The 13876-nt window shown below is 47.5% G+C and overlaps 1 protein-coding gene across 4 annotated transcripts in view; it reads left to right on the forward strand.

The window, feature by feature from the left end:
• ASB18 (ankyrin repeat and SOCS box containing 18) overlaps window positions 1–13876 on the forward strand; it is a 63079-nt gene that overhangs the window by 31633 nt on the left and 17570 nt on the right. For 3 of the 4 annotated variants that reach the window (XM_082658701.1, XM_082658702.1, XM_082658700.1), the window contains one exon: window positions 13256–13760. The exons of the other annotated variant lie outside the window; for it this stretch is intronic. In XM_082658701.1, coding sequence (XP_082514827.1) covers window positions 13256–13760 — 505 coding nt within the window. The remainder of the gene's footprint in view (window positions 1–13255; window positions 13761–13876) is intronic. 4 annotated transcript variants of the gene reach the window in all.

Consider the following 13876-nt stretch of genomic DNA (forward strand, 5'->3'; position numbering starts at 1 on the left):
CTATGTAACAAATTACCACAAACTTAGAGACTTACTACAACACCCATTTATTGTCTCATGGTTTCTGTGGGTAGAGTTTGGGTGTGGCTTCACTGGGTCCTCTACTGCAGAGTCTCTCATATGACTGTCATCAAGGTGTCAACAAGGGCTAGGGTCTCACCTGAAGGGTCAACTGGGGAAGAATCTGCTATAAAATTCGTATAGTTATAGGCAGAATTCAGTTCTTTGGGACTGTTGGACTGAAGGTCTCAGTTCCTTGCTGACTATTGATTGAAGGCCATGCTCAGTTTGTGTCTTTATTTTTAAAGTGGATTTCTTGTAGGCAGGTTATAATTGAGTCTTTTTTAATCCAATCTGGTAGTATTTGCCTTTTAGTTGGGTGTTTAGATCATTTACATTTAATGGGATTTTGATATGATTATGTTCAAATTCTGTTATTTCTTTCTATTCATCTCATCCATTCTTTGTTCCCTTTTCTTCTTTTTCTACTTTCTTCTATACTGAGTATTTTTCATGATTCCACTTTATCTCCCTTTTTGACTTATTATATATAACTTTTGGTTCTGTTATTTTAGTAGTTGCTTTAGGGTTTATAGTATACATCTTTACCACAGTCTACCCTCAAGTTGTATTATACTACTTCATGTATAATATAAAAACCATATGACACTATACTTCCATCTCTCTCCTCCTGACCTTTGCACTATTGGTATCATAGATTTTACTTCTGTATATAAGTCCCACAATGCATTGTTATTATTTTTGTTCAAAGTCAATTATCTTTTAAATATATTGAAATAATAAGAAAAAAAGTTTTTATGTTTACCTATGTAGTTCCTATTTCCAGTTCCCTTCATTCCTTTGTATAGACTGAAGATTCCATCTGGGATCATCTTCCTTCTGCTTGGAGGACTTTCTTTAATATTTCTTATAGTGAAGGTCTGCTGGGGATGAAACCTTTTGGAGTTTGTATGTTTGAAAAAGTCTTTATTTCATCTGAGTGTTTGAAAGGTACTTTTTTTGGGTAGAGAATTCTAGGTTGACAGGTTCTTTTCTTCTTTCAGTGTTTTACACTCATGGCTCCACTGTCATCTAACTTGAATTTTTATTTATTTCTTTTTTTAAATAAATTTATTTATTTATCTATTTTTATTTTTAGCTGTGTTGGGTCTTCGTTTCTGTGCGAGGGCTTTCTCCAGTTGCTGCGAGTGGGGGCCACCCTTCATCGCGGTGCACGGGCCTCTCACTGTCACAGCCTGTCCCGTTGCAGAGCACAGGCTCCAGACGCGCAGGCTCAGTAGTTGTGGCTCACGGGCTTAGTTGTTCCGTGGCATGTGGGATATTCCCAGACCAGGGCTCGAACCTGTGTCCCCTGCATCGGCAGGCAGATTCTTAACCACTGCACCACCAGGGAAGCCCTAACTTGAATTTTTAATCTTTAAATCTTCTATCTATCTGATCTTTGTTCTTTTGTATATAGTGTCCTTTTTTTCTGGCTTTAATATCTTCTCCGTTTCACTGGTTTTAAGCAATTTGATCATGATGTGCTTTGATGTAGTTTTCTTCATGTTTCTTGTCCTTGAGATTTACTGATTTCTTGGATCTGTGGGTTTATACTTTTCATCAAATTTGGAAAATTGTTGGCAATTATCCCTTCACATATTTTCTATATGATCCCTTCCTCTGCCTCAGGGACTCCAACTGCATATATGTTACACCACTTGAAGTTGTTCCACAGTTCACTAATGCTCTGTTTCTTTGTTTTTTTTGCATTTTTTTCTTATGTAATTGATTTACCTTTTGTTCTGAAATCCCTCATCTGCCGTTAATCCCATCCAGTGTATTTTTCATCTCAGACATTATAATTTTCAACTTTAGAAGCCCAATCTTAGGTCTTTTTAAAATATCTTTCATGTCTTTACTTAACATGTTCAAGCTTTCCTCTAGCTTCTCAGATATACGGAATACAGTTCTAATAACTATTTTAATGTTTCTGTCTATCAATTCTATCATCTGGGTACGAATAACATTTTATTTTAACTTTGTTCATTTTGTAAATTTCAGATTCACATAAGGCATAGTTGTGAGAGATAAGATATGTAGATATAAGAGTCAAAGTAGAAATGCTTATGAATATATTTCTCAATGATTATTTAAAGCTGTAAGTAGATAGCTATTCTGCATGGATACTAAATAAAGATTAACTTCTACCTCACTTTAACTTACAATTTCTATCCTTGAGTCATTTGGTAGATGATTTGCTGGTGTACAAAGTTGCCATCTGGTGACAAAATTATAGAAACCCCATCTATTTTTGAAAAGCACAGCTCTAAGTTCATCCAATAATGATTCCTTCCCTACAAGCATTCAGTCGCAAGTTGTTGAACTCTACAAGATGCTGGGGCTGCGCTGTGTTATACACGGTCTATTCCCGCAAGATGCTTTTGGTTGCAAAGGAAAGGAAGGTAATTTACAGCAGGTGCTAGACACTGAGCCAAGAATGTAGAATCCACTATGTGCACGGAAGTTGAGAGTGTGAGCTGGTAGATCTCTACTGGAAATTTTCTAGGAGAGAAAGAGGCACCAGCTCTATTCAAGGACATAAGCCAATCAAATCAAAGCAAATGTCTTTCTATATACTAAGAAAATGGGCAAAATTATTAGGCAGTTTTACATTGATTGCACTCAGTTTTCATATTTTTATACCCTACAATTTTATATGTTACAAGTACATAGTTTGCTACATCCGAGGTCTGGGTTGAATCCCAATTCCAACACTTACTAGCTGTGCAAGCTTGGGTAAGTTATTTCATTTTTCTGTGTCTCACTGTAATATTTGAGCCTACTGTGTAGGGTGGTTATTATGAGAATTAAATTAGCTAATGTAGGAAAAATGTTTAGAAGAGCACCTTGCATATAGTTAAGAATTACGTAGGTGCTGACTGCAATTCCTGAGGCCTCTTGTATAATCATTGTGTCTATCTTACGAGAATTGAAAAAACATTTCACTGTTTTTAATTAATATGGGGTTTGTGGTTTCTTTTATCTCCATATTTGTTGGTCATCTATCATTTATTCCCAGTAATATCCCTAGTCAAGAACATATTCCCAATTATAACATATTCCTATGGAAAATATAACCCATTTGATGATATTGCATGTCTAGGAACACACCATGCTTCCCACCCCTCCAAGAATGCATGTCTATATTTACTTTTCTGTTGTTCAAAATTAACTTCTCTAAATGCAGCATGGTATCCTGGGTTGGATCCTGGAACAGAACGTGAACATTAGTGGGAAAAGTGGTGAAAGTCAAACAAAGTCAGTTAATAGTTTTGGACTGATGTTAATTTCTTAATGTGGGCAAAGGTACCATAATAATATAAGATGTGAACTTCAGAGGGAGCTGGATGAAGAGCATTTGGGAACTCTGCACTATCTTTGCAACTCTTCTGTAAATCTAAAATAATTTTAAAATAGAAGGAGTTTTAAAAACCAAGTTTTCTTCATACCTTGGGCTCCAAACTTCCACCTTACAGTATTAGAAAAATATTGCCCTTTACTAAGAAATGAGGATTATCACCTACTCAGAACACAAAATATTGTGAATCCTGACAACAGCCCTTAAGACAAACCAACAAGCTTACATTCGGAGCTGAGACACATGCAGACCGTTCAAGCTACTCGGCTTACACACTGTGCGATAGAAACTCATTTCCTGGCTTCAGCTGGTTTTTCAGAAATCATTCAGATGTAGCACATTGTTTAATAAAGAAAGACTTTTAAAATGTCTTTATATTAACATGGGGCTTTTAAACTCTCTTTTCTTTTGTCTTTCTCTTCCTCTTTGTTCTTTTTCTTCTCCTTTTCTCTTCTGTCTCCTTACGTCTCTCTACATGACTCTTTCTCCCTGGTGATTTCATTTGACAGTCTTGACTTCGTTAAATCCACGCTATTGGGGGAAAGTTTAAGATATGCGACAAACACACCAGAAGTTCAGGCAGAACTATGCAACAGCTGACTTAGAATATCAATGATTTGATGGAAGATGCTGGCGGGTCCCCTTGAACACCTCTACAATAACATAGCCAACTACCTTGAAGGATAAAAGTTAACAGATGTCAGAGAGGGCCTGAGGTTTAGACCACGGCTTTTCAGCTCTGAAGAGTCCCCCTAAAGTTAGACTCCGAGGAGGTCTGGCTTCCAGTAGTATAAACATTATCACTTTGACAGGAAAGAGCTGCTTTCTCCAGAACCTTTTTATACATAGTAGATTTTAGGTCATCCTTAATTTTTTTACCTTACAGTAGAGAGGGGGTCGTTGACCTACATACAGAGCCACTTCATTTTCTTACTCTTGATGACAATGGTCTCCACACCTAGGGACCCAGTTCTGCTGCCTCCCCTTTTAGTCAGCAATTCTCCATGGGTGCAGGACTTTAAAACCTTTGAGTCTCTGAGTTCCTGGGATTTAAAAAAAAAATTATCTGTGCTTCCTTCCAACCAGCAAGCTTCAGAATTCAGAATTCAACACACAAAAAGGGATATCGGAGCTTTAATCTAGGAGCCTTTTGAAGAGATTTTCCCAAAAAGAAAAGTTCCAGTAAAGTTACTCTCTTCACGTTAGTAGCCTGCATGCCAGCCTCGCCCTATTTATTATCAGACTCCTCTCCTTGACCTTTTTAAAATTCTGAGATAATTAAAATGAGAAAAGAATGAACAGAGTCCTGATTCTTTTTCTCATCTAAAGCTGTCTTGATTTAAACAAAAGTGAGGAGGGTTTGCTTTCTTCACAAACGTATTAGTTAAAAAGCATGCAAGTTTACTTCTTGGTCCCAGTTGTGTCAATTCAACGAAATAAAAATTCATTCGTAAGCCAGAATTGGACTTGTGGAAGCAGCTAATTATCTTGGGAGGAAAAAATTATTGAAGAAAATCATTGGACAATTCTTTTCTAACTCAGACCTGGCACGTTGAAATCTGGGCAGAGAGGAAGGAAGTATGACTCTTCCTGAGGAAAGAAAGGCACTCTCTGGTCAGGATTTGAACAGGGACAACTATTCTGAGTCCTCGCCCCAACCCCCAAAGCCTTTGCCTAATAACAGGAGGTTTGCTTGCATGAGGTTCCAGCTCATGAGCATCGATGTATATTCCACTAAACGGTCCACTCTCCACATCCCAGATGAGTGACGGATCGTTGTTCAAGTGGAGGGGAGAAAACATGGTCTGCTTCAACAGGACTTTGAGGCATCTCAAGGAATATTAAAGAACAAGGTGTCAGCTAGGGGCTACTCCCACTGGATGATCTGATATTTGCAGAAGAACTTCACTTTTTCTTTTTCCTTTTCTGCCATGCGGCACGTGGGATCTTAGTTCCCTGACCAGGGATCGAACTCGCGTCCCTGCAGTGGAAGCACGGAGTCTTAACCACTGGACCACCAGGGAAGTCCAGAACTTCACATTCTGAGCACCTGCAAGTGTCTTACATGCTATGATCCTCCCCGCAGGCCTGCAAGGCATGGTTATCCCCAGTTTACAGGTTAGAAACCTGAGGCTCACCAACAGCCCATGTTTTGCCGTTAAGTGGCACAGTGTAAACTGTCAGAGCCAGGTTTGAAAGCCAAGCGCCGTAAGGGAGACGGATGTTGAGAGGTAGCGTCTCCCTTGTTAACCTAATTTTTTCAAAAACTGCCGATAGTCAGAAAGCAGCTCTGCTCATCTCTAATCACGACCTTCCAAACATGTTCTATCGTAGGTTTAGCCTCCTTCCTTGCCACGTCTGGCATCTCAGGCAGATTCCTCAGTTTTCTGGTCACTTGCCAAGTTCTATTTGAATACAGACAACTCGCTGTCAGGAATTAAAAGAGGTAATCCAGGCCAAATCAAACCTTCACCCTCTGGGCAAAATCCTTGATCAGACACCTCAGGAAAGATATACAAATGGCCAATAAGCAAACAGAAAGGTGCTCAACATCACTCGTCATCAGGGAAATGCAAATTAAAACCATGAGGAAATATGCTTTACGTTACACCCGTGAGGGTGGCTAAAGTCAAAAAGACAGACAACACCAAACACTGGCAGGAATGTGGAGCAACGGAAACGTCACACACTGCTGTTAGGAGTGTATAATGATGTAACCACCTTGGAAAACTGTTCAGCAGTTTCTTTTAAAGTTGAATATACACCTACCAGCAATTCCACTTCTAGATATTTATCCAAAAGAAATGAGAACGTATGTCCACAAGAAGACTTACATTAAAATGTTCATAGCAGCTTTATTCATAAGAGCCAAAAAATGGAAATACCCAAATGCCCATCAGTATCAAAAGGAGAATGAATTTTTTCATTATGGTGAGTCCATACAATTAAATATGACTCAGAAATAAACCAGAATGAGTTACTCACGCATGCAACAATGTGGATGAGCGTCAAAGACATTCTGTGGAGCTAAAGAAGCTAGACACAAAAAGGTAGAAAATTCTAGAAAAGGCAAAACATGGTGAGAGAACTCAGAACCATGGTTGCCTGTGGGGGTGATGACTGGCTGGTAGCAAACACAAAGGAAATTCTTGCAGAGATGAAAATATGCTACGTCTTGGCTGGGATGTTGGTTACAAACTTGTATTCCTTTGCCGATTTCTGCACCTGTGCGTTTCTCTGTATGCAAATTTACCTGACTTAAAAAATATATGCATATAAAACTGTTCTCTCATACAAGTCCCAGCTCCCCCCCACCTCACCCTCATCCCTGCCTAAAAAGCGAGTAGAGTCTTTTATTTCACTTTTCCTCCTTCTCTTCACCTCACTCTGATGCCTCTGGGTCTCCCTCTTCATCCAGCGTGCTGGGGCCGGGGGAGGAGAGAAAGGCTGCCCATTTCTTGTTGAGGCGGGGACACTGGTAAAGCTTCCAGAAAGTCAGATACTCCTTCAAGGGCAAGTGAAGCAAACAGTGGAGCTATAACTTCTCTAAGTTTGCTCCCTAAATCAGTCCTCAGTCCCCCAAAAGGCAGAATCTCGCTCGCTGTCCGGGGAGAATTTGCCGAAAATACCCGCTGCGGCCACAACCATCCAACACTTCCGAAGCAAATTAAACGGCAGCTGTTGCTCTAAGGGAAACGCAAGGATGGAAATGGCCGGCAGGTTCCCTCTCCATCTCCCCGCTACCCTTAAGCATTTGTCCGTTCACATCAGCCCTTTCAATTGTAAACCTTTATGCTTGATCGTCTCACAGCTTAGCATCCCGGGAGATGCTAAGGGAGGGAGAAGAAAATACAGAGCAGAAAGGGGCGGGTGGCAGGTCCCCCAAGGATAGGCTCAGCAGAAGGTCCTGGGAAACCAAGTGGAGTCGCTCCTCCATCAAAGTCAGGGCAGCGGCTTCCCCACCCTTCGTCTGGAGCCAGCTGGGGAGTCGATCCGCAGAGGGAGTCTCCTTTCAATGGAAAGCACGGCTGTGTTTTCCTCCCAGGTCTCTCCCCTCTGTCCCCTGCCTCCCCCCATTCCTGCCTTGCCCAGCATCCAGCCGATCTGCCTGCCCCCACCAGCGGACCCAGGCTTCGGGCTCCAGCCACCCTGCCCCGGGGACACGTCTCCAGCCCATCTGCCTCTGCGTCAACTCCGAGTAGGAAAAGCAGCATAAAGATGATTCAACAAGACTGGTTCATGACACCCATGACTCTCGCTGAGCACACTGCCTGGCGCGAAGCCCCTCCCGTCTGTCAGAAGGGATTCGGGCAGCAACCACGGGAGGAGGACAGTGAAGGATTGCCCAAGGACTCTGGCGACGTCCAGCCACTGAAACCGTTGCTCAAGAGACAGAAGCTGAACACACCTGACAAAGGGCTTAGAAGCAATGCCTGTTTCCCCTTGAAAAACTTTAAGCGATCTTGGTGAATTTCGCCTTACGTTTAATAGTTCTTTGTCACTGTTGTCTTTCAGGACCATCGTTAGGTCGTTGACTCACTCTCTTAGCCAGCGGTAGCTGGGGTTCACATCTCAAGCAGCATGTTCTGTGGCGTCACCATCACATCCCAGGTCCCCGCCCTTGAGATCACTGCTGACCCCTCAAACACATCTTCACTGAAAACCAGGGAGAATGAAATCTGTGGCACGGAGGTGCCCACAGGACTGGACGAGCAGCAGGTTCCTGTTGTGTGTTGTCGTACAGCACGAGGTCCACGCGCCAGGAGACCTCCTTGGCCTTCTGCTGCCTTCGGTGTTCTGTCAGTGAGTCTGTCCAGGAATCCCGTGGAGTGCTCAGAGAAGAGACGCTCCCCCTCGCCTTGACAAGCTGCTGGCGTACAGAGCATGGGGGAAATTCTCTACTTATTGAATGAGCCAATGAATGAGAAGCTTAGAGAGAACTTACGGGAAATGCCTAGTACCGTGCCCGGCTCATAAAAGGTGCTTAACAAATAGTACCAACGGGAAGAGCAGCCGGGCGGGTAGGGTGACTGAGAAGTAAGCCAGACACAGCAGCCAGGGTCTCTGCTCTGCCGCCTCTGGGCTGGATGGCCCTATACAAATCACTGGTCTTCTTCTAAGCCTCAATTCCCCCCCCCCCCCCGCAAACTCCACCTACAACACAGATTTGTTGCAAGGACTAAAGATAACATTCTTCTAAAAATAAATAAAAAGACCATGTGCTGGGGAATGCACTGACCGCCCAGCTCAGAACCAGAGGCTGTGAAATACCACTTTTGAGGGCTTTGTGCAACTAGACGGATGGTGAGGAGGAACGCGGGAGAACGAAAGCCCGGAGCTGGCTCTGTCTCGTGGGGCGCAGGGCGGCTTGGCAGGTGGTGTGAAAGGGTAAGGAAGAGGTGAGCAGTGAGGAAGCCCGGGCTGAGGCACTCGGCACCTTTCTGCATCTGCGAGGCGAGTGGGAAAGCCAGCGCTTCGGGAAGATGCTGGAGGTGGCTGGGAGCGGTGTGTGGGATGTAGGCTCAGAGCCCCACTTCCCTCTTTAGAAATAAGTTAAAATGACATTCATTCAACAGCCCTTGATGGGTTCATCTCTATTAACTCCTGCCTTTTGGCTCAAGCCACTTTTTCTGTGTGCTGTCAACCTTGGGCCCCATAACAGCTTGTCACCTCGATCATTATCAAAGATGGGGATGAGGGATGGTGGTGGGGTGGGGAGTGTTTGCCCAAGTTGCTTCATATCTGAGGTTGTTCAGACAACACAGCAGCTCCTTAATCTCGTAAGACAGAGACAAGTCATTCTGACATCGTCAGATGGGAACTTACCCTTGGTTCCCGACAGCGACTGTCCTACACTGGCTCCAGGCCCTCCTTCTTGTGTCTATCAGGATAGCAGGAAACCTGCTCACAAAATCTCCCCTGGGAGGAAAGCGCTTGGCCAAAGCTGGGTTTCCCACACAGTCCTGCAAAGGCTTGGGTGGTACTTTCCCTGCTGGACCACCTCTTCCTTGACTGGAGACACGGACCCATACAAGGTCAGGTCTTGCAGGTCCCCAAGACTGTTATCACTGCTCTGCTTAGCCCTGAGGACCTTCCACCCACTCCCACCCGCTCCTCTCGACTCACCTTCTCGGAGGCACTGCCATACGTGCTTTCCCAGATCGTTGCTTACGCCTGGACAGATCAATGGAAAATTTGAGAGCATTCTGGAAACCTGGAAAGCTGAGCTGACATTCTTAGAATCCAAGAGATGCTGCTGTGGCAGTGGGGGATGGTTTTGTTATTAGTAAGTAACCTCTGTTTTTGTCCCTCTGTCAAACTGCAACTCTGATTCATTTTGGAAAATGAATTTGAAAATACAGGCAGGCAGAAAGGAAACAAAAGCACCATCACCCCATTATCCAGAGGTAAACTCGCTGGCTTGTGTATTTCTAGGCTTTCTTCATATGCACATACACACCTGCTCTTTTTTTTTTTTAAATGCGAGTGCTCCATGCGGTTTTGTAACCCGATCTTTTCACATGACCACTGCAAATAGTTTTCCATGTCATTAAACAGGTTCCCACAACTTCATTTTTAATGACTGCCCAGTGTGTGCCAGCAGCTATGTGCCCCAGTCAATTTGTTGTGTTGTTTTTTTCTCCTGCCTGTGGTCTGCAACTTACATCATTATCTGCTCTAAGGAAGTACCAAGGTTTAGCCAATTAGAAGCTCTCCATTAAAAATGAAAAGGGCATCTGCAGCCCTCCAGAGGGTGGGCCAGCGTCCTCATTCTTCTGAAAGGTATCTTTGTTGCAAAGAGCAACCTGGCCGTCAGCCTGTTAGGCTGTGGAGGTGGAAAAGAGACCCACTTATATTCCCCGGTGGGCTTCTTCAGAGAGGTTGGGCTGCTTTAAAAAAAAAAAAAAAAAGAGCAGAAGAAAATGTTTTGTAATTGTTTGTGAGTGCACACAGGCTCAGTGGCAAAATGAGACGGAACCCTTGATTTCTAACCTCCTGCTGCACTGTTCAAAATTCCTCCCAGAGAGGCAAGGAGGAAGCAGATCTGAAGCACTCTGATTGTCAAATTTGCATCTTCTCTTAGCTGGTTATCGTCCCAAAGGACATTTCACATCAAATTGTACTTGTCTGTAAAGATCTTCCACCCAAGACAGACCACTTCCCAAGATACTGCTGACATGGAGGCTAGAGAAATACAGAGAGAGGATTTAAAACATTGAGAGTCCCTGGGTAGAAATGCAAACAGATTTAAGGGCAGCAGCTTCCGGCCTGGAAACCCCCAGAGGATCCCGTTCAGAGCCCCAGTCAGGTAAAGAACAGGACAGACAGCCACCACACGAAGGAAAACCGGAGGAAGTTCATTAACGAAGTGCGTGTGTGCAACGTGCTCTCAGGGAACACCAACAGTGGGCTAGCCCTGCCCTCGGCGCGGAGAAGCAGAGATAAATAACCCCCCATTTCTACACCCAAGGAGCCAACCGTCTAAGAGAGGAATCAAACGTGCCGGCGAACATTTGAAACACAGTGTGACAAAGGCTGCGCCCAGACACTTAGGCACGAGGAACATGACAACACAGACGTGTGACCCAGAGGAAGAGGAAGGAAGGACAGGACGTGTCCTAAGAACCACACCTGGTCAGGGAGGATCGAAACACGGGATGGAGCATCAGGAAATGAAACTGGTGAGGCCCACGGAAGCTGGAGCACGCAGTGTCCTGTGTCCCGCGGAAAGGAGCCTGGGCTTTCTTCAGCCGCCGGGAGGAGCCTCTGGGTTTTCAGCGGGCACAGGTCTTACGATTCACACTGGAAAGGCTCTTTCTGGATAGTACGGAGCTTGTTAGACTGGCACAGGGAACAAATTAAGAGACTGTCATTAGCTTCCGACAGAAAATGATTGGGGGCCTCAACAAAGGATGGTGACAACGGGGATGGAGGGAGGAAGCAGTTCAGGTGATTATTCAAGAGATGGAATCGACGGGGCTGAGTGGCCCCCTGAAGAGGGGGTGGGGGACAGGGGGAAAGCGAAGAGCAAGTACTGCCCAGAGCGAGACCCCCAAGGAAGCAGAAGAGGACTACACCTGGGGCAAGAGGATCCGGAGGGAGCCCCTTCCTCAGACTCATGGAAGTAGGAGAGGGCAATCGTGTAGACGCAGACGCTAACAGGTATGGGGGCCGACTAGACGGCACAAGGCGGGAAGGACGGCAGTTCCTGGGAGAACGTGCACTCTGAGTGAAGCAGGGGTAGATTGCTGAGAAGGAGGAGAGTAGAAATAGGACCTCTTGGGGACAGCGGTCAACATTTGGAACAGCCAGTAAAGGGCAAGGAAGGAGAAGCTGGTGCTCAGTCCTGGGAAGTAGAACCAAAGGGCCCTGAGGACCAGCTGAGCCCAGAGGCCGATCTCCATGCATGGTGTTCCCTCCAGCAGCACCCTGCAGCCAAGGCGGGGAAGAGCGGGTGGGTGATGATTGGGTTCCCAGCTGAAAATGTGGCCAACTGACGCAGGGGACGGCCACGTCCCCTCAACTCAAGGGACCTGAGGATGCCGAGAAGAGAGAGTGGAGGGCTGCCAAGGGAAGGAAGTGAAGCCAGGAAGGGCTGAGAAAGCCAGGGGCCGATGACCCAAGTCTCAACAGAGCAGAGAGGAGTAGAGTACCAACAGGAGGGCTAGCGAGACGGACCAGAGCCTTACACCGTGAAGTCAGCATGCTGGCGCGTCAGACGCCAGAAGTGGAGTAAACACACTGATGGCAACGTCCAGGAGGTGACCCGGGAGTGGGGGACTGAAGTGGGGCTGGTGTTCCGGCAGTGCCCGTGAAGGACAAGGGCCAGCAGATGGAGGAGGGTGGTGGGAGGGTCTCTGAGACTGTCTTACTTTCAGGCTGGTCCAGGCTGAGTTCCCCACCAGTGTCTGAGGCCCCACGTCCAGCATGGGCCTGCCCAGTCAGCAAATGCCACCTGGGCTTGGAGTGAGGGGCCTGGAGTTCTCCCAGGTGGAAGCTGCTCTCCTGGGAGAGGACAGTCTTGGGATCCACCTGATGGACCTGGAAGCAGCAGGAGACACCCACCTCTGGGGGAGACCACAGTGTCCCAGGGGAGCCTACAAACCCCAGGACACCATCGTGGGATTTAGCAACAGCCAAAATCCACAGTCTGTTCAAGGAGAGCTTGGTTGAAACCAAGACAGTCCCACAGTTGGGCATGGTTGCGGGTTTCGCCCATGCATCCAGTGCTGTCTGAGGACACCCCAGTGCCATTCTGTGTCCGTGTCTTGAGGGATGGATAGATTCCCTCCCAGGGAGTAAGGCAAGCCTTGCCTCACACCGTTGCCAAAGCGCAGGTACCTGCCGGCTGATAAAGAGCCCGACGGCCGAAGGGGCCCTCCTTAGAACCCTGACTCCCAGACCCTTCAAGTGCCACCTGTGACAAAGAGCCCGGGTAATTCGTGTTTCCAGCACCGTCACCTGAACCACATTACCTTCCAGGGTAGCACCAAGTAGTTACAAATTACAAGGTAAATATTAACGCGGCGCGTGGGTTCTTAGGAAAAGTTCCTAGCTGTTGCCACCATTTGGTAACCTGTACCCCCAGGTTTACCTTAATCTCTTTTTTTTTTTTTTTTTCCCCAGCTCAGTTTGAACTCCTATAGCCGGGGCACGGGAGACCTGGATTCCTGTCCTGGTTGTTTTAGGAGCCAACACCCCCCTGTGGGGAGGGAGGGGGGTCCGAAGCGCCGGAACCCGCAGGCAGGGCGTGCCGGGCTGGGGGAGACAGGGCGCCGGTGCCGGGGCGTCCGCCGGGCCCAGCCCGGGTGACTGACCTTGGCCTCCCCGCAGGTGCGCGCAAGCGCTGCTGGAGCACGGTGCCTCGGTGCAGCGCGTGGGCGGCGCGGGCCTGGACACGCCCCTGCACGTGGCGGCTCAGCACGGCCTGGACGAGCACGCGCGCCTCTACCTGGGCCGCGGGGCGCTCGTGGACGCGAGGAACGCCCGCGGCGAGACGGCCCTGAGCGCGGCGTGCGGCACGGCGCGGCGGCCCGACGAGCAAGCCCGCTGCCTGCGCCTGTGCGCGCTGCTGCTGCGGTGCGGCGCGGCGGCGGACGCGCGCGACGAGGACGAGCGCAGCCCGCTGCACAAGGCCTGCGGCCACGCGCGCCACGGCCTGGCGCGCCTCCTGCTGCGGCACGGCGCCGACGCGGGCGCGCTCGACTACGGGGGTGCGTCGCCGCTGGCCCGAGTGCTGCACACGGCCGCCTGCGCCCCCGAGGCCGCGCCGCAGCGCACGCTGCAGGAGCTGCTCAACCACGGCTCCCCCACCGTGTGGCCCGACGCCTTCCCCAAGGTAAGAAGGGGTCGGGGACAGGCCACGAGGACTTGGCAGCGCAGGGACCCGGCCTGCCGCCGGGGGGCATTCAGCGCTTCTCAGACTTTCAGGGGCCCGGAACGCCCCCTAGAGAC

The sequence above is a fragment of the Grampus griseus genome (assembly GCF_964374135.1).
Source record: "Grampus griseus genome assembly, chromosome: 7".
NCBI classification, from domain to species: domain Eukaryota; kingdom Metazoa; phylum Chordata; class Mammalia; order Artiodactyla; family Delphinidae; genus Grampus; species Grampus griseus.